This window comes from Coregonus clupeaformis, chromosome 19 (genome assembly GCF_020615455.1).
Source record: "Coregonus clupeaformis isolate EN_2021a chromosome 19, ASM2061545v1, whole genome shotgun sequence".
In the NCBI taxonomy this organism is placed as follows: Eukaryota; Metazoa; Chordata; class Actinopteri; order Salmoniformes; family Salmonidae; genus Coregonus; species Coregonus clupeaformis.
In genome coordinates this window covers 24,592,600-24,612,324 of record NC_059210.1, presented here as the reverse complement: position 1 = coordinate 24,612,324, position 19,725 = coordinate 24,592,600, and the positions used below count along the sequence as shown (strand labels likewise).

The 19,725-nt window shown below is 43.5% G+C and overlaps 3 protein-coding genes across 3 annotated transcripts; 2 read left to right on the top strand and 1 right to left on the bottom strand.

Annotated features, from left to right (window-relative positions):
- Positions 1-582: 582 nt before the first annotated feature.
- Positions 583-8,370, bottom strand: LOC121531799 (anamorsin-B). The gene is made up of 9 exons (XM_041837265.2): positions 8,307-8,370; positions 2,679-2,841; positions 2,348-2,491; positions 2,171-2,250; positions 1,915-2,083; positions 1,745-1,821; positions 1,535-1,656; positions 1,276-1,357; positions 583-1,154 (listed from the first exon to the last, which is right to left on the bottom strand). Exons 2-9 carry the CDS (start codon positions 2,833-2,835, stop codon positions 1,044-1,046), a joined length of 942 nt encoding a protein of 313 aa, XP_041693199.1. The 5' UTR covers positions 2,836-2,841; positions 8,307-8,370; the 3' UTR covers positions 583-1,043.
- Positions 8,357-13,294, top strand: LOC121531798 (ubiquinone biosynthesis protein COQ9-B, mitochondrial). Its single transcript, XM_041837264.1, has 9 exons — positions 8,357-8,462; positions 8,970-9,201; positions 9,373-9,508; positions 9,614-9,756; positions 9,887-9,971; positions 11,819-11,923; positions 12,287-12,442; positions 12,607-12,660; positions 12,867-13,294. The coding sequence occupies exons 1-9, from the start codon at positions 8,405-8,407 to the stop codon at positions 12,900-12,902; spliced, it is 1,005 nt and encodes a 334-aa protein (XP_041693198.1). The 5' UTR covers positions 8,357-8,404; the 3' UTR covers positions 12,903-13,294.
- Positions 13,295-13,717: 423 nt separating this feature from the next.
- On the top strand, positions 13,718-19,702 carry LOC121531800 (DNA-directed RNA polymerase II subunit RPB3). The gene is made up of 9 exons (XM_041837266.2): positions 13,718-13,924; positions 17,027-17,076; positions 17,200-17,268; positions 17,363-17,415; positions 17,524-17,652; positions 17,748-17,799; positions 17,916-18,084; positions 18,195-18,269; positions 19,266-19,702. Exons 1-9 carry the CDS (start codon positions 13,839-13,841, stop codon positions 19,408-19,410), a joined length of 828 nt encoding a protein of 275 aa, XP_041693200.1. The 5' UTR covers positions 13,718-13,838; the 3' UTR covers positions 19,411-19,702.
- The last annotated feature ends 23 nt before the right edge of the window (positions 19,703-19,725 follow it).

The window sequence follows — 19,725 nt, the reverse complement described above, 5'->3', positions numbered from 1 at the left end:
AAACAAAAAACTATGCAAAACTAACTATGCAAGAGATTTTGTTGTAGGCAGAATGTATCAGAGTAAGATTATTTTGAATTGACACTGCACGACTCAGCCCGTACTCTACACAGACCGGTGCGGCATAACCAATCAGAGCTGCAGTAGGCCTATATGCAAATAGACCATTGCCATATATGGATCTGTGCAATTTACTTTGAACTGGACTGTGTTTACAGCATGAGCGGTCGTGAGTAGATGCGCTTGTTTTGAGATCAAAGCGAGAGCTGCATGTAGCCATGTGTGCACATTTTGTTAATATCCTTTGCTAGTTAATGAGTTATTAGCCCAGTTATAGATAATTTGTAGTCAGCAATAGGGGAGTGATTGCTTCCTACAAGAGCACAAAACATGTACATTTCTAGACATCTTGGAAAAGCGAGTCAGGTAAAGGGGCAATGTTGTATTTTGAGACAGGCTTGAATAAGCTAAGTAGCCAATAGGCAGAGGGTAGCATAACTTGTCTGATTCTATGTAATAATGGTATGGGAATAATAATTTATTTTATTTTGTAAAGTGGTTTCTTGCATCAAACAAAATTTTCAGTAACCTCCTTGTCTGAAGGACAAGTGGATAAACAGGTTAATGTTAAGCCCTGCATGTTTTTTTCAAAAGTCTTATGGAATGTAGACCTACATTGAAAACCATTCATTGGCTGCTACTTTAGGCTGAATGATAGAACAGCTATTTCCATGTTTAAATGTTATGGGATGCATTTTCTCCATTGTTTTTGATGGTAGGCCACTCTGGTAGGCCTACATTATGATCAAATAGCCACAGTAGCTTACTTGACAACAGTTAAAACTAACTTAAAGTGGGTACAGCCTCAGCGTTCACAGTAAACGCGCGGAAGTTGCACAGAACTTTCACAACGTTCAAGTTTGCGCACAGTAGACCTGAAATTTTCTCAGTGCCAAAAAAATAGGGAATATTGCTCCAGGGGTTGGTAGGTTAGCAGGGTGTAAGGAATGTAAATAATGCGACACTACAGAAAAAAAGTGTTCCTAGGCATCATTTAGCCCTGTGTTGGCCAGGACAACCTTCTCCCCAGGTTTAAAGGCAGGCATCCCAAGATACGGGCAGCTGGCACATCGGAAGGCATCACCCAGGTAACACTGAAATACAGATAAAAAGGTAAGGTCAACAATTACAAACTGGCTTCACAAAGATACATGTGCCGACACGGATAGAAAGCTACAGTATGATGGTTGCATATGGGCAAAGAGTGACACTCACACTTCCACACGCTGACTTGGGCTGGCTGATCATCTGGGCACCCTTGCTTTCCTGTTCCAACTCCTCAGCAAGACCACAAGAGCTACATAGGAGGAGTAATGACAAATGATACAAGGCAACCATGTGTGATTATCTCCATTTTCAATAATCAGTTGAACTTCATCACTCATGTCTCTTGGTTATGACTCCAGCGATCTTGTTGGTGTCTGGATGAGCCCTCTTTTCTGTAACCAAAGAAAGGGTGAGGGGTGTTTCTCACCAGTTCTTGCAAGCCTTCTTTTTCTTGGTTGTTCCGTCACCACAGGAGGGCGCCTTGAGGGAGGCTGCATCTGGCTTCTTGAGATCATCTGCATCCAGGAGAGCATCTGAGTCTACCAGGTCCTGAAGAGACAGGGGAATGGCATATTGAGACACCCATCGAATGCCATAAATCATATAGATATACACACAAATACAACCAAACACTCACCACATCATCATCATCCATGTCATTGGCTGACAGGGTCCATGCCTTGGCAGCATTGGGGTCAAGAGCAGGTTTGTCTTCTGTAACAAGAAAATGAATACCATTTTAAAGGGAGGCCAGAGGCAAGAGGAAAAGTTTGAAATGGTAACAGAAGAAAGGAGAACTCCACATACCTGGTTTTGGGGTCTTTTTCCCAAAGGAAAGCTTCAGCTGGCTAGAGGAGCCCACCTCAAAGTTGGGTTTAAAAGCAGACATGCGCACCCTGGAGAGAATGTTCCCCTGGAAGCCTGTAGATGTCCTCAGGGCAGAAAAAGCTTTTGGGGTCAGGGGTCCTTTACTGATCTGCCAATGTTGGTAAACAAAAAATGAGTCAGTATACACAGAACCTGGAGGAGTGGATATTTACCATTCCAGTGCTGGTTTACTCACCTCAGTCACAGACACCAGGCCAGACAACTTCAAGGCTGACATAAGCTTCTCAGCAGTCCTCACTTGTTGGTCATTAGTTCCTGAGAAAAAGGACAGGTATCAAGTGTCAAGAAACAGTGTCCTTTACTATGTGTCCTCAATAATGACCATGGAGACTTTGCTCTCTCCACCCCTTACCTGTAACAGGTTCCTCTAGAACTAGTTTCCCACCAGGTTTTATCACTCTGGCCATCTCTGCTAGCGTCTCTGAGGTGTGAACGGAAGAGCTGTCAGAGAGTACACTTGAGAGGACCCAGTCATAAGTTGATGCTGCATGTGAAGCTGAGGAAAGGAGAGGATGAACAGGCCTATTGGTGACTCACCTTATCGTTAGACAAGGAGTAGCAGGTGCAGTTTTACAATCCAATGCCTTTTAACAAGTGCATAGAATATCAGACCTAGACATGCATGAGTTTTGATATAGCGTTGGCCAACTGTTGAAACAGAACCTTAGGAAAGGGTCACTCACACATTAGAAGTCTCTCCATATTCTCCAGTGACACTCGGCCCTCAGAGCCAACCATGGCCCCTAGACTCTCTGCCAGCTCCTTCAGGGTTGTTGGGGATGAGGGCTGGCTCCACACCAACAGCACCTTATCCCCTGCTTTTACACCAATATCTGCCATGGTCTCCTGCAAACAGAGCAACAGTCAATATATTAACACACTTACTAGCATTTTCAATTAAATCGATCCAAAGAAACCACCACAGACTGCGGACACTGTCCCATAACTGACTCCTCCCAAAATGGAGATACCCGAGCGGACAGAACATACAGTGCATTTGGAAAGTATTCAGACCCCTTTGACTTTTTCCCACATTTTGTTACGTTACAGCCTTATTCTAAAATTGATTAAATTGTTTGTTTTCTTCATCAATCTACACACAATAACCCATAATGACAAAGCAAACACAGGTTTTTAGACATTTTTGCCAATTTATTGAAAATTAAGAACTGAAATATCAAATTTACATAAATATTCAAACCCTTTACTCAGTACTTTGTTGAAGCACCTTTGGCAGCGATTACAGCCTCGAGTCTTCTTGGGTATGACACTACATGCTTGGCACACCTGTATTTAGGGAGTTTCTCCCATTCTTCTCTGCAGATCCTCTCAAGCTCTGTCAGGTTGGATGGGGAGCATCGCTGCACAGCTATTTCCAGGTCCCTCCAGAGATGTTTGATCGGGTTCAAGTCCGGGCTCTGGCTGGGCCACTCAAGGACATTCAGAGACTTGCCACTCCTGCGTTGTCCTTGCTGTGTGCTTAGGGTCGTTGTCCTGTTGGAAGGTGAACCGTCGCCCCAGTCTGAGGTCCTGAGCGCTCTGGAGCAGGTTTTCATCAAGGATCTCTCTGTATTTTGCTTCGTTCACCTTTCCCTTGATCCTGACTAGTCTCCCAGTCCCTGCCGCTGAAAAACATCCCCACAGCATGATGCTGCCACCACCATGCTTCACTGTAGGGATGGTGGCAGGTTTCCTCCAGATGTGATGCTTAGCCTTCAGGCCAAAGAGTTCAATCTTGGTTTCATCAGACCCGAGAATCTTGTTTCTCATGGTCTGAGAGTCCTTTAGGTGCATTTTGGCAAACTCCAAGCGGGCTGTCATGTGACTTTTACTAAGGTGTGATTTCCGTCTGGCCACGCTACCATAAAGGCCTGATTTGTGGAGTGCTGCAGAGATGGTTGACCTTCTGGAAGGTTCTCCCATCTCCACAGAGGAACTGTGGAGTTCTGTCAGTGACCATCGTGTTCTTGGTCATCTACCTGACCAAGGCCCTTCTCCCCCGATTGCTCAGTTTGGCCAAGTGGCCAGCTAAAGGAAATGTATTCTTCCATTTAAGAATGATGGAGGCCACTGTGTTCTTGGGGACCTATAATCCTGCAGACATTTTTTGGTACCCTTCCCCTGATCTGTGCCTCGACACAATCCTGTCTCGGAGCTCTACGGACAATTCCTTCGACCTCATGGCTTGGTTTTTGCTCTGACATGCACTGTCAACTGTGGGACATTATATAGACAAGTGTGTGCCTTTCCAAATCATGTCCAATTCATTGAATTTACCACAGGTGGACTCCAATCAAGTTGTAGAAACCTCTCAAGGATGACCAATGGAAACAGGATGCACCTGAGCTCAATTTTGAGTCTCATAGCAAAGGGTCTGAATACTTATGTAAATAAGGTATTTATGTTTTTTATCTTCTATAAATTAGCAAAAATGTCTAAAAACCTGTTTTCGCCTTGTCATTATGGGGTATTGTGTGTAGATTGATGAGGGAAAAAAGTAATTTAATTCATTTCAGTATATAAGCCTGTAACGTAACAAAACGTGGAAAAAGTCAAGGGGTCTGAATACGTTCCGAATGCACTGTATCTGTCATGCTGATAAGACACCACGTGTTGGGGACAGAGGAGTAAACTCGCCCACCAAATAGATTAGCGGTACCTGATAGTAGCTGTCTCATGAGTCGTAGATTGAAGATTGAGAAAGAATTTAAAGAAACCTTGTTCCAAACAGAATGCTTTACTGACTTCTGTTGGGATATAACAATTGTTCTGGATTGGTTACAGCCAGCACCTTGCATCAGTTACACAGACATAAGAATTAGGGTTAATTAGTGTAAGGTGACCAGACTGTCCCCGGCTAGAGCTGTCCCCGGAAATGTCCCCGATTAGCCCTCAGAAAGAAAAAAGCTTAAATTGAGGCTGATATTCCAATAATCAAACGCTGTATCCAATCAGATTTGCATGTACAAATTATGTCTATCCCTGTACCCAACTCGTTTGGTCCTGTAGTGTTGCCGTGGACATTTTATGAGAGCGTTTGATCAGTGAAACATTTTAACCACCGCATGAACAACCATGCCTATGGCCATCCAACAGCATAGGCTACCAAACTTGGGTGCTAAAAAAATTACGAGCTAAGATTAAGAAAACTGTGGAGGGGTTGTTATAACGGGATATGTGACGCTCCATAACCGCTACAGATTGGCTAATGTAAAGCGTAGCAAGGAATCTTTCAACCAGGTCCAACTTGGTCAGGCTGAGTAAGTTCCCTCAAAGCAAATTCGTCATTGGCTTTGATACTCTGATTGGTTAGAGACGATCCAATCGCCGATGTCTTTGTTTTGTACAATGCCCCTGTGCCCCTCCTCACCACAAACGACTTCAATGATGGCAGTCTCAGATTCCTGGTGCATTCAAGACAACTGGGAATTCAGGTAAAAATAGCTTTTTGGTCTTAATTTAAGGTTAGGCCTAAGATTAGGGATGTGGTTAAGGTTATGTTTCCGACTTAAGGTGAAAAACAAGAAATAGGCAGGGTTTTATGACTGTGGTTGTGGTAGCTAGTGACACCTTCTGACCTGAAGATCACTGACATCATGATTTGACCTCATTTGTTTCTGTGTTACCAGTTGTCTTGAAAGCACCATGTATCTAGTCTGATGGCGCTTTCAAGACATCTGTGAACTCGGGAAAAAAACTAGGTCAAATCATGACGTCAGTGATCTTCAGGTCAGAAAGTGGGGTTCTAAAAAGATGCCAAAGTCAAAAACATTTAGCTCTTAGCTAGGCAAGTTGTTGTATTTTGAGGCTTAAACTCTAAACTAAGCTGTTTTCTGATTGAATTGCAGTATGTAGCTATTTAGTTTGAGAAACGATTGCTATTCCAACTTGTTCTGTGGAGAGAAAAATATTCCAATATTTGCATTATCGTTGAAATTTGAGGATAGCTGTAAGGGTAATCGAATCAGTTCTCCTCGAGCTCATTAATGATAGAATGTTCATATTTGAAGATGGCAGAAAGCAGTGGAGGCTCCACAGAGGAGGAAGGGGAGGACCGTCCTACTCAGTGAATTTCATAAAAATGAAACAAAAAAGTTACCCTTTTTAGGTAAAACTACACTAGATATATTCACGTCACCAAATAATGGATTAAAACATACTGTTTGGAATGAAGGTCTACAGTAGCCTCAACAGCACCCTCTAGGGTAGCACCATGGTGTAGCTGGAGGACAGCTATTTTCCGTCCTCCTCTGACTTCAATACTAAACCTAGAACGCTCATTGTTCTCACCCCATTCCATAGACTTGCACAGTAATTATGACGACTTCCGGAAGACATTCTCCAACCTATCAGAGCTCTTGCAGCATGAACTGACATGTTGTCCACCCAATCAAAGGATCAGAAAATGAATCTAGTACTGAAAGCATAAGCTACAGCTAGTTAGCACTGTAGCGCATAAAATGTGGTGAGTAGTTGACTCAAATAGAGAGAAACAATAATTGAACAGTTTTGAACAAATACATTTCTTCAAAAATTGAGAAGCAGCAGCAGAGAGAGATTTTGTTGAATTTGTTTCACTTTCACTTACTTAGCTAACTAATACACCTAGCTAATTTAGCCTATTCAAACACCTGGCTCAAATAGAGAGGTATTACATTTATGTTAAGTGAGCTGGCTAAGGCTATCCAACACTGGAACTCTTCCAAGTCAAGGTAAGCTTTCGGTTTTATTAATTTATTGCCACCGGGGCCCGCCGGTGTAACTGCTAAACTGTTTGCTGTACACTGTACTGGATGATTGTAGTGGGTTTATTAACGCGTTAGTTCTAGTCGCTATGTTGACAATAATGTTACCTAATATGGTGACAACGATGTAGACTGTGTGTAGTGGTTATGGTATGAAGGTTTGGCTTGGATTTTTTTAAAAATCTGTTCACAGACAGCTGTTGTGTTGTGCACTGAAGTCCACAAGCGAAGGAAATAGGTGAGAGGATGAGAGTGCGTAGATGCGAGAAGGAATTATACAACAAGCAAAGTGATGATGCTGTTTGTATGTGGCTGATATGAACGTGAACTGTGTGAGGGCGATCAGGGGTGTATTCATTCCGTCGATTCTGTTGGATAATTTTTTTTTCTTAAACGGAACAAACGGGGATAGACCTACGTTGAATTTGTCCAATAGAAACTCTCGTTTTGGTTGCAAAACAGAAATGTTTGGACTAATGATTACACCCTAGATCTGCTAGATGCAGGCAAGAGTGTGCAAGGCGGTATTGAATGTGTCATTATCTGTCACCTTGATTACTCCAATTTGTCTCGACATGTGCACCTACGTTATAAACTTTAATTTGTAAGCTAGGTTGTAGCAACCTCATAGGTAAGAGTATCATATAAACTCAGCAAAAAAAGAAACATTCCTTTTTCAGGACCCTGTCTTTCAAAGATAATTCGTAAAAATCCAAATAACTTCACAGATCTTCATTGTAAAGGGTTTAAACACTGTTTCCTGTGCTTGTTCAATTAACCATAAACAATTAATGAACATGCACCTGTGGAATGGTCTTTAAGACACTAACAGCTTACAGACGGTAGCCAATTAAGGTCACAGTTATGAAAACTTAGGACACTAAAGAGGCCTTTCTACTGACTCTGAAAAACACCAAAAGAAAGATGCCCAGGGTCCCTGCTCATCTGCGTGAACGTGCATTAGGCATACTGCAAGGAGGCATGAGGACTACAGATGTGGCCAGGGCAATAAATTGCAAGTCCGTATTGTGAGACGCCTAAAACAGCGCTACAGGGAGACAGGACGGACATAATGAATAAGGTCATGCAGAAAGGCCAATCTCTTTGGCACATTACATGGAGTACAGAGAGTGGATTAGCTAAAGAGACTGGTACCCAAGCTACCATGTAAATAGAACACACGTGAATATGGAATATTCTAGAACCGACTAGAAACCAAACGTTTCTGGCATAGTACTTACTGCCAGTCATACAGACATCATCAAGCCTATTTTAGCACATCACGTTTTCAACATTGTCTTGTTGTCTCGTTTAATTAAAGACGTTCAAATGTGCTTTTCTCTTTGTGACAAGTTACCAAACAGCTGGTAGCGGCTTGACGCAAAAGTTAGCTAGTAGCTAACGTTGTTTAGCTAACAGCTGACAAAACGTTCACATCAAAATGTATGTTTTCGCTATGCAGATTCACAAAAAGTGTGTGGTAATTCCGCTTTGACTTTGAGACTTTCTGAACATTAAATAAGGCAAAAAGGTTTTCGGTCAACGTTAGCTGACCTGCTAACTTACCTCTCCGGTCAAAATAATGACGTATATTACGTGCTGCTTAAGAGAGTCGCGTAAAAATGATGCGTCTGATGTCTAAAAAAATCTGTTAGCAGCTGGATATGGCGGCGCTGCTAAGAGGACTACGAGTTGGAAGGGCCCTGCGGGGTCTTGGCAGCGGTGAGCCAAGACTTGCTAGTTGGTCTTTGTCTGTAGGCATTAGCCAGTAGCTCGGGAACTTGGCTTTGGTAATCGTATACATTGGTTTAGGTCTTAATCGCGAGGGAGCTTGCGAACTAGCTAGCAAACCAATGTCACTTTTCGGAGAAGGTGATCATGAAGGACAGAATCTGGTAACAATGTTGGCTACTCCTTGCAAACTAAATCTCAACGCAAGAAAACACATTTAGTTATCACAACTGCAAGTATTGAGTTCTTCGATCCAATAAACATCGCTACCTAATTAGGCTAACCCCTTAAATTGTGACGGGGTTACATTGTCCAAGTACTTTCACAAACTACTCACATAGTGACTCTTACCCTGAAATTACCCCCCCGTATTATGGAGCTATAATTATTTGCCATTATTAGCCAACTTAGTTAATACTTGTGCTCAGTCAGGACACAGGATGCAAAGTGTCAGTATGAACATCATTAGAGCATAATTTTCTGCTTTTTTTCTTGTAGTGGTAATTCAAAAAACATCCAGTCCCCAATGCAATGGCCTGAGAAGAGGCTTCCACTGTGCTGCACTTTGTCTTCAGGAGGACAAGGACAAGTCCATCCCTGTCCCCCCATCCTCTGCTGCATCCTCAACTACAACCTTCCACGAGCATTACCAAGCCCACCCATCTAAAAACGACACTACGACATATACGCAGGAAGCTGCTGCTAAGGAGGCTCCCCAGCCTAATACTAGGTTAGGTTCCACCAAACTGAACTGACACCCATTTAACCAATGCATAATAACATTACAATACCATGTTGTGGTGTATGCCTCTGGAACAACATTTATGTGACATTTGGTTCTTAAGTTACTTATGTGTGTATGCCAATGGTGTATGCTGTGTTCTCTCTATTGTCGCTGCAGTTATGCAGACCAAAGTGGAGAACAAGGAGAAGAGTATGAAACAGAGGAGCAACTGCAAGCACACATCCTTAACGCTGCACTGGACTTTGTCCCACTACATGGTTGGACTCTTGAGGCCATTTCAGCAGGGGCTGAGGTGAGTGGAAGGAAGTTGAATTTACTGTAGTTGTGTGGATGGAGAGATTTATCTATGTGACTAAATGTAATTGTTGCTTTTCTGTTACTGTTTTCCTCGGAGCAGACACTGGGCCTCTCAGCAGCCTCCAGTGAAATGTTCCAGAATGGCGCAGGGGACCTGGTTTTGCACTTCGTCGCTCAGTGCAATGCCCAGCTAACAGAGCAGCTGGCAGAGCAGCACAACAAGATCCAACTTGGTCAGGCTGAGTAAGCTCCATCATGCTCTCAAATTAGCAGGTTCAAAATAGTGCACTTTTACTGCGCAGTTAGGATTTAAACATGAATGTCATTGTTATTGGTGTGTGTGGGCATGTGTTAACCACATCATTTCTTGCAGACCAAAGAAAACTGCTGAGTTTCTTAGAGATGCTGTGGAGACCAGATTGAGGATGTTGACCCCATATATCGATAATTGGCCACAGGTATCTTGCACACAACACAGTATAACAATTAGACATAAACTGGACATGTGACAGTTAATCTCTTCACCTTAAACCAGTTCAGGCTACTCATTGGTATAAGGTAGCCTAATCTTGTAACATCGTCTTGATACACTAGTAGAGGCAACCATTTATTAAACCTGTGCACAGATGTGCCATATATTTGCAGGGTTTCCTACTTACAAAGCATGTAGAGGTCTGTAATATTTATCATAGGTACACTTCAACTGTGAGAGACGGAATCTAAAACAAAAATCCAGAAAATCACATTGTATGATTTTTAAGTAATTAATTTGCATTTTATTGCATGACATAAGTATTTGATACATCAGAAAAGCAGAACTTAATATTTGGTACAGAAACCTTTGTTTGTAATTACAGAGATCATACGTTTCCTGTAGGTTATGACCAGGTTTGCACACACTGCAGCAGGGATTTTGGCCCACTCCTCCATACAGACCTTCTCCAGATCCTTCAGGTTTCGGGGCTGTCGCTGGGCAATACAGACTTTCAGCTCCCTCCAAAGATTTTCTATTGGGTTCAGGTCTGGAGACTGGCTAGGCCACTCCAGGACCTTGAGATGCTTCTTACGGAGCCACTCCTTAGTTGCCCTGGCTGTGTGTTTCGGGTCATTGTCATGCTGGAAGACCCAGCCACGACCCATCTTCAATGCTCTTACTGAGGGAAGGAGGTTGTTGTCCAAGATCTCGCGATACATGGCCCCATCCATCCTCCCCTCAATACGGTGCAGTCGTCCTGTCCCCTTTGCAGAAAAGCATCCCCAAAGAATGATGTTTCCAGTTCCATGCTTCACGGTTGGGATGGTGTTCTTGGGGTTGTACTCATCCTTCTTCTTCCTCCAAACACGGCGAGTGGAGTTTAGACCAAAAAGCTATATTTTTGTCTCATCAGACCACATGACCTTCTCCCATTCCTCCTCTGGATCATCCAGATGGTCATTGGCAAACTTCAGACGGGCCTGGACATGTGCTGGCTTGAGCAGGGGGACCTTGCGTGCGCTGCAGGATTTTAATCCATGACGGCGTAGTGTGTTACGAATGTTTTTTTTTGAGACTGTGGTCCCAGCTCTCTTCAGGTCATTGACCAGGTCCTGCCGTGTAGTTCTGGGCTGATCTCTCACCTTCCTCATGATCATTGATGCCCCACGAGGTGAGATCTTGCATGGAGCCCCAGACCGATGGTGATTGACCGTCATCTTGAACTTCTTCCATTTTCTAATAATTGCGCCAACAGTTGTTGCCTTCTCACCAAGCTGCTTGCCTATTGTCCTGTAGCCCATCCCAGCCTTGTGCAGATCTACAATATTATCCCTGATGTCCTTACACAGCTCTCTGGTCTTGGCCATTGTGGAGAGGTTGGAGTCTGTTTGATTGAGTGTGTGGACAAGTGTCTTTTATACAGGTAACGAGTTCAAACAGGTGCAGTTAATACACGTAATGAGTGGAGAACAGGAGGGCTTCTTAAAGAAAAACTAACAGGTCTGTGAGAGCCGGAATTCTTACTGGTTGGTAGGTGATCAAATACTTATGTCATGCAATAAAATGCAAACTAATTACTTAAAAATCATACAATGTGATTTTCAGGATTTTTGATTACAGACCTCTACATGCTTTGTAAGTAGGAAAACCTGCAAAATCGGCAGTGTATCAAATACTTGTTCTCCCCACTGTAGCTTACTTGAGCAAATGTATCACTTTGCCATCAACATTAGTCTCTCCCAAATATATTTTATTTTAGTATTACACTCAGTAACAGGCATCTGTTTTTTTTTCTGCTGATTAAATTATATCTTCCTTTCTCCTCTCCAGGCTATGAGTATTCTGCTCCTCCCACACAACATCCCAGACAGTCTGAAGCACCTCTCCACCCTGGTGGATGATATCTGGTACTATGCTGGAGACCGTTCCACAGATGTGAGTCGACCCTCTCAGCCTAAGTACCCCTCTCCCCATGTCTTCCTCACCCCCTTTCATCAGGCACCTCATACTATCCGGCCTGCCTCTGCAAAGGTTACTACTCACCACCTCTCCTCACATTGCACTCTCCTTGTCTCTCTCACTTTTAACTCTGTTTACCCCATTAATCCATCTCCAATGCCCTCCTATTCTCATTAATTGTACATGTGGGTGCTACTGACATTATTTGTCAATTGTTTTCAATCAGCCCAATCCACATTTTTCCCTTGATTAAGGTTTTTGTCTTTCAACAACCACTTTAATAGTATGTCTATGTGTCAAAATCTTTGTTATTTAGTTTTCACTTTTTTCCCATATCAGTTGAACTGGTATACGAAACGGGCTGCGCTGACAGGGATCTATAACACCACTGAGCTAGTGATGATACAGGACTCCTCAGAAGACTTCCAGGACACCTGGAACTTCCTTGAAAACCGAATCCAGGATATTGTCAACATGGCTGGCACCGCCAAACAGGTACCATTTCCTCAGTCTGTGCATAGTCCCTTTAATGATGTAAAAGGTCACTAGTGATACAATTAAAAAATATAAATCATTAGAAAGAACTCACTAGTATACAACCTATATTAAGGGAACTCAATATGTGTAATTTACATCTCTTTTGCTATTGTGTCCTGTAGGCAGTATCTACAGGAGAAGCAGTGGCGCAGGGGTTTATGGGAGCTGCTGTTACGGTGAGGGTGCTAGAGAGATAATATGCACGTTTGGGATGCACAGAACAAAGGATTATTATTACAAATTGAAATTTTAAACGCTTCTCCAGGCATTGTCTTCAGAATCCTACATTGTTTAAATGTTTTAATGTCTTACACTTTGTCTAATACCCATTGTATTCTGTGTGTTTAGTAGTGACTGGAGATTTCCTTGTTTTTTTTTTCAGCTGAAGAATCTAACAGGGATTAACCGGAGACGATGAAACAAGATTGCTATTTCTGTTTCACCACCCCCTTCCCATCCCCTCTGATCTCTGCCAGTCAGGGGTTTGTGTGTGAGGCATTGAAGATCAGCTTCTGTGCTCACAGCTCAGGCATTTATTCTCTTATCTGTAATACCCTATCGTGTTGGTTTGTTTTATTGCTTAGTCGCCTTTATCCACTATAAAACTATTATTGTGCCTTAGGTCTGGTTTTTCCATTTGTAAAGTGGGTTGGTATGAGGTTTCACTTTCGTCCAGTTTGAAACGGTTGTCCCTCACATCCACTCCTATCCCTTTTCCTTTTGTATAAAGGATGCAAAAATTTGATTGTATTTTAAAGTTTTTGGTTCGGCTCCATTGAGAGTTCCTAAATAAATTACAGATTAATTTAAACAAAACAATGTTGTTTATTATTTTTGTTTTGTTATTGATTTATGTTGTGGGGGGTCCTGTATGGATTTTACTATGGTCATACCTATGCTGTTGGCGCTTTCAAGACAATGGGGAACTCAGAAAAAAACTAGATCAAATCATGACATCAGCAATCTTCAGGTCAGAAAGTCGGAGTTCTAGAAAGATGCCAGATTTCCGAGTTGGATGACCGTTCAAAACGATTTTTCCCACTAAAGTGTGAAGTCAGAGATTTCCGAGTTCCCAGTTGATTTGAACGCGGCATAAGTATTTTACCCAGGCGCACTAAACTTTTATTTTGAAACCTCTTTCTTGACGTCATGGGGGAAAGGTGTGACCCGGATGTTCAAAAGAACCCGCCTACTACGACTTGGTGACCAATCACAGACGTAATTTTATTTTGGCTATTTTAGTAGTAGTCGACTGATTTCGCCGCGGCCGCGTTGTTTTCGAGACAGACCGACACAGAACTTGTATCTGTGCTATGCTAACGTTACTTTATATTGCTTTTCTTATACGTTAATTATGCCGTATGCTAACCAGCCAATAGTGAAAATCACAGAATTGACGGATGAGAATGTTAAATTTGTCATAGAGAACACCGACCTGTCGTGAGTAGCTATTCAATGGATTATCCAAACGTTAGCTAGCTAACTAGCTCGTTACGTAGCCAATGAGTAGCTGGCGCCCGCTGATACTTAATTGAAATAACTACAGCATTAAATATGTCCATGTTTTAATCTTAATGTATGCACGTGAATGATGAAGCAGCAATGGAATTTTCGACTAACGCGTTAGGTCACTAGTTGGCTTGCTGGGAGGGAGCAGCCGAGAGACGGGTTGCCTCCCACGATGTAACCAATGTAAACTCAGCAAAAAAAAAGAAACGTCCTCCCACTGTCAACTGCGTTTATTTTCAACAAACTTAGCATGTGTAAATATTTGCATGAACATAAGATTCAACAACAGAGACATAAACTGAAGAAGTTCCACAGACATGTGACTAACATAAATTGAATAATGTGTCCCTGAACAAAGGGGGGTTCAAAATCAAAAGTAACAGTCAGTATCTGGTGTGGCCACCAGCTGCATCAAGTACTGCAGTGCATCTCCTCCTCATGGACTGCACCAGATTTGCCAGTTCTTGCTGTGAGATGTTACCCCACTCTTCAACCAAGGCACCTGCAAGTTCCCAGACATTTCTGGGGGGAATGGCCCTAGCCCTCACCCTCCGATCCAACAGGTCCCAGACGTGCTCAATGGGATTGAGATCCAGGCTCTTCACTGGCCATGGCAGAACAGACATTCCTGTCTTGCAGGAAATCACACACAGAACGACTGGTGCAGTATGGCTGGTGGCATTGTCATGCTGGAGGATCATGTCAGGATGAGCCTGCAGGAAAGGTACCACATGAGGGAGGAGCATGTCTTCCCTGTAACGCACTGCGTTGAGATTGCCTGCAATGACAACAAGCTCAGTCCGATGATGCTGTGACACACCGCCCCAGACCATGACGGACCCTCCACCTCCAAATCGATCCCGCTCCAGAGTACAGGCCTCGGTGTAACGCTCATTCCTTTGACGATAAACGCAAATCCGACCATCACACCTGGTGAGACAAAACCGCGACTCGTCAGTGAAGAGCACTTTTTGGCAGTCCTGTCTGGTCCAGCGACGGTGGGTTTGTGCCCATAGGCGAAGTTGTTGCCAGTGATGTCTGGTGAGGACCTGCCTTACAACAGGCCTACAAGCCCTCAGTCCAGCCTCTCTCAGCCTATTGCGGACAGTCTGAGCACTGATGGAGGGATTGTGCGTTCCTAGTGTAACTCGGGCAGTTGTTGTTGCCATCCTGTACCTGTCCCGCAGGTGTGATGTTCGGATGTACCGATCCTGTGCAGGTGTTGTTACACGTGGTCTGCCGCTGCGAGGACGATCAGCTGTCCGTCCCTTCTCCCTGTAGCGCTGTCTTAGGCGTCTCACAGTATGGACATTGCAATTTATTGCCCTGGCCACATCTGCAGTCCTCATGCTGCCTTGCAGCATGCCTAAAGCACGTTCACGCAGATGAGCAGGGACCCTGGGCATCTTTCTTTTGGTGTTTTTCAGAGTCAGTAGAAAGGCCTCTTTAGTGTCCTAAGTTTTCATAACTGTGACCTTAATTGGCTACCGTCTGTAAGCTGTTAGTGTCTTAACGACCGTTCCACAGGTGCATGTTCATTAATTGTTTATGGTTCATTGAACAAGCATGGGAAACAGTGTTTAAACCTTTACAATGAAGATCTGTTTAGTTATTTGGATTTTTACTAATTATCTTTGAAAGACAGGGTCCTGAAAAAGGGACGCTTCTTTTTTTGCAGAGTTTATGTTCCACGATGTAACCAATGTATGTTCCAACATACACTATATGACCGAAAGTATGTGGACACCTGCTCGTCGAACATCTCATTCCAAAATCATAGACATTAATATGGAGTTGGGCCCCCTTTTGTTGCTATAATAGCCTCCACTCTTCTGGGAAGGCTTTCCACTAGATGTTGGAACATTGCTGCGGGTACTTGCTTCCATTCAGCCACAAGAGCATTAGTGAGGTCGGGCACTGATGTTGGGCGATTAGGCCTGGCTCGCATTCGGCGTTTCAATTAATCCCAAAGGTGTTCGATGGGGTTGAGGTCAGGGCTCTGTGCAGGCCAGTCAAGTTCTTCCACACCGATCTCGTCAAACCAGTTCTGTATGGGTATCACTTTGTGCACGGGGGCATTGTCATGGTGAAACAGGAGAGGGCCTTTCCCAAACTGTTGCCAGAAAGTTGGAAGTACAGAATCGTCTAGAATGTCATTGTATGCTGTAGCATTAAGATTTCCCTTCACTGGAATTAAGGGGCTTAGCCCGAACCATGTTAAACAGCCCCAGACCATTATACCGCCTCCCCCAAACTTTACAGTTGGCACTATGCATTTGGGCAGGTAGCGTTCTCCTGGCATCCGCCAAACCCAGATTTGTCCGTCGGACTGCCAAATGGTGATGCCTGATTCATCACTCCAGAGAACGCGTTTCCACTGCTCCAGAGTCCAATAGTGACGAGTTTTACACCACTCCAACCGACGCTTGGCATTGTGCGTGGTGATCTTAGGCTTGTGTGTGGCTGCTCGGCCATGGAAACCCATTTCATGAAGCTCCCGACGAACAGTTGTGCTGACGTTGCTTCCAGAGGCAGTTTGGAACTCAATAGTGAGTGTTGCAACCGAGGACAGACGATTCTTACACGCTTCAGCACTCGGCGGTCCCGTTCTGTGAGCTTGTGTGGCCTACCACTTCGCGGCTGAGCCGTTGTTGCTCCTAGACGTTGCCACTTCACAATAACAGCACTTACAGTTGACTGGGGTAACTCTACCAGGGCAGAAATTTGACGAACTGAGTTATTGGAAAGGTGGCATCATGATGGTGCCACGTTGAAAGTCACTGAGCTCTTCAGTAAGGCCATTCTACTGCCAATGTTTGTTTATGGAGATTGCATGGCTGTGTGCTCGAGTCCACATACTTTTGTATATATTGTGCAGGTCTGGGATTTTTTCGAGACTAGTGCTGGGTCGTAGTGCCTGCTCATCATCCCGGAGGGCTAGCTGGATCATAAGCTTAAATATTACATGAGCTTGCTATTGGCTGAAGTTACAATGTTAACGTGTTCTTTCACATGTGTTGTCTGATTATACAGGGTTGCAAATTCCATCCGACGTGTCTTTATGTCAGAGGTTGCAACAATAGGTAAGATCATCTATCTCCTGTGCTTGTTCTTATTAATAACATTATGAATGTGTAGTAGACTTGTAAGATCCATGTCCTCGCCGCAATGGTTAATGTAAGTGTTCATCTCATGTCTCATTTCAGCTATTGATTGGATTCAAATTGATGCAAATTCTTCTGTTATCCACGATGAGTTCATTGCTCACAGAGTGGGTATGTAGTGTATTATACGTCTTTGTTTTTGTCCCTTCTGGTGTCTTCTGTATGCCGATATTGCACTGATCACTAACTATGATCACATTTTCAGGTCTTATCCCTCTCACCAGTGATGACGTTGTGGACAAGATGCAGTACTCCAGAGTAAGCATTTGGACACCTGAGGAAGATGGCTGAAGGTAACATTGCCAGCCATGCTCACTTGAAGATGAAACCCCTAATGCTATGCCCCTCTCTTCCCCTCTACCACAGGACTGTACATGTGACGATTTCTGCCCAGAATGCTCTGTTGAATTGACGCTGGACGTTCGCTGCACGGAGGACCAGACCCGGCATGTGACCTCACGAGACCTGCTGTCCAACCACCCTCGAGTCATCCCTGTCAGTGAGCTTCCATTCAACCATAATTCAACATAAAGATTTTCCTTACTATTTTCTTCAGGACCGAGTTGACTTTTATATTATCTGATCTTCAGGTGACCTCCAAGAGTCGAGACAATGATCCCAATGACTATGTTGAACAGGACGGTGAGCTGCTCTTCCCCGTGGTCTTCTATTACAGCATTTTATTATAAATATTTGGTCTCTTACACACGTTGCCTCTGTTTCTCTCTCTCTCGACTCTGCCTCCTTCGTCTTGTCAGACATTTTGCTGGTGAAGCTTCGAAAGGGTCAGGAGCTGCGTCTCAGAGCTTACGCCAAGAAGGGCTTTGGCAAGGAGCATGCCAAGTGGAACCCTACAGCCGGCGTATCCTTTGAGTATGACCCAGACAATGCTCTGAGGCACACTGTGTACCCACGGCCAGAGGAATGGTGTGTTATATTTTAATATTATTTATTAAGGGAGAGACAAAGTATTCTGTGAGGGAGAGTGTCACTCAATGTTTATCCATGTGAATTGACCCTGCTATTCTCTGTCTCAGGCCAAAGAGTGAATACTCAGAGATTGAGGAGGATGAGGTGCAAGCCCCCTTTGACCCCAATGGCAAACCTGAGAGGTAAATTACATGTCTGTTATGGAGCATTTAGGGTGTGCATCATCAGTAGGAATGGGCACGGTTATTCGAATACTCAAACAGATGTTGGTATTCGATTACTTGGGAGAGTATTCATTTTTGAGGAGAACAAATATAGGCCTATTTTAACAATGATAAGACTTTGTCTAAAATGTAATACAATTATCTGTGACATTGCTACATAGCATACAAGGATAGACCATTACATGTTAACACATGTTGCACCCCATTAAAAAAAGACTCACCGGTAGCCTACACACATTTCACACTAGCTTGTTGTTATTGTCGGTCAATCAAAGCAGCGCTACAGTCAGTCCATGTGTAGCAAGCGAAGTGGGAGATTTCTAATCAATGCAAAATAGAATTGGCTAAGTTGATTAAATGAGAAGTAGGTGGCTACAATGATCAACCAACAGGTAGGCTGTTGTTTCATATTAATGGAGTTGTTGTAGACACGTACTGGGAGCACAGCAACATTTAGTCAATTAGCCTTGCTACTTTAGCTAGCTAGCTGGCTAACTTAGCAGGCTAGCTTCTTTAGGTACAACAATGTGATGCAGTCAAGACAGGCACTACCAGATGGTATGATAGATAACCTATGGCAGCAATACGTTTGTCTAACTAGCAGGAGTCGGTTTGGCTACTTTCTCTCTCGCCCTTCCCCCACCCGTTTGCTGAAACAAGCAGAGCGCACCGGCTCTCGCACGAGCAAGTCTCCATTGATGTTTCAACAACAACAATAATCTTTAAAACATCTACCCAGATATCTGAACATATATATTATTTGAATGGTAGTGAAATCAATTCAAATGCCCATCCCTAATCATCAGTGTCCACTGTCCATTCCTATGAGGACAGTAACTGTAAGTGATAGAAGTTTTGATTATTACAGCAGTATGTGATGACAGATGGTGAATAATGATCGAGGAAGATGGCAGAGACGTCACTGTTAATTTATGTTGTCGCAAACCTTTGCAGGTTCTATTACAATGTGGAGACGTGTGGCTCACTGCGACCGGAGACCATCGTCATGTCTGCTCTGGCAGTGCTGAAAAAGAAACTGAGTGACTTACAGACCCAGCTGAGCCACGAAATCCAGAGTGACGTCCTCACTATCAACTGAGACCTGCAGTTTTAGCCAGTCCTACACCACTGAGGCATGGAGCAGACCCAGTTGCAAATCATACACGTTTTGGATGACAACAAACCTGATGTTGGCAGGAGAAAAGTTGATTCAAGAGCTCACCTACTGAAACCAACAGTTTTTACATCATCCACCACATAGCTGAGAATTAAGAGAAAGGACAAAACTATGTTAATATTTGTCCTTTGTAGAAGTTGTTTGCGGGAATATGTTGTTTTGAATTGTTGTTTATTTTGTCTACCGAAAATATAAACCCCAATTTTCATCCAGATTGACTGTGCTTGCCTTTGAATC

Bases quoted from the DNA above. Each gene is read 5' to 3' on its own strand.
- LOC121531799 (XM_041837265.2), bottom strand. From the start codon at position 2,835: ATGGCAGATATTGGTGTAAAAGCAGGGGATAAGGTGCTGTTGGTGTGG. The intron at 1,822-1,914 runs GTATGTGGAGTT...TTCTTGTTACAG, and splicing joins GAAAAAGACCCCAAAACCAG to AAGACAAACCTGCTCTTGAC. The intron at 1,155-1,275 runs GTGAGTGTCACT...TCTGTATTTCAG, and splicing joins CCAAGTCAGCGTGTGGAAGT to TGTTACCTGGGTGATGCCTT.
- LOC121531798 (XM_041837264.1), top strand. From the start codon at position 8,405: ATGGCGGCGCTGCTAAGAGGACTACGAGTTGGAAGGGCCCTGCGGGGT. The intron at 8,463-8,969 runs GTGAGCCAAGAC...TTTTTCTTGTAG, and splicing joins CCTGCGGGGTCTTGGCAGCG to TGGTAATTCAAAAAACATCC. The intron at 9,202-9,372 runs GTTAGGTTCCAC...TTGTCGCTGCAG, and splicing joins GCTCCCCAGCCTAATACTAG to TTATGCAGACCAAAGTGGAG.
- LOC121531800 (XM_041837266.2), top strand. From the start codon at position 13,839: ATGCCGTATGCTAACCAGCCAATAGTGAAAATCACAGAATTGACGGAT. The intron at 17,653-17,747 runs GTCAGTGAGCTT...TCTGATCTTCAG, and splicing joins ACCACCCTCGAGTCATCCCT to GTGACCTCCAAGAGTCGAGA. The intron at 18,270-19,265 runs GTAAATTACATG...AAACCTTTGCAG, and splicing joins CCCAATGGCAAACCTGAGAG to GTTCTATTACAATGTGGAGA.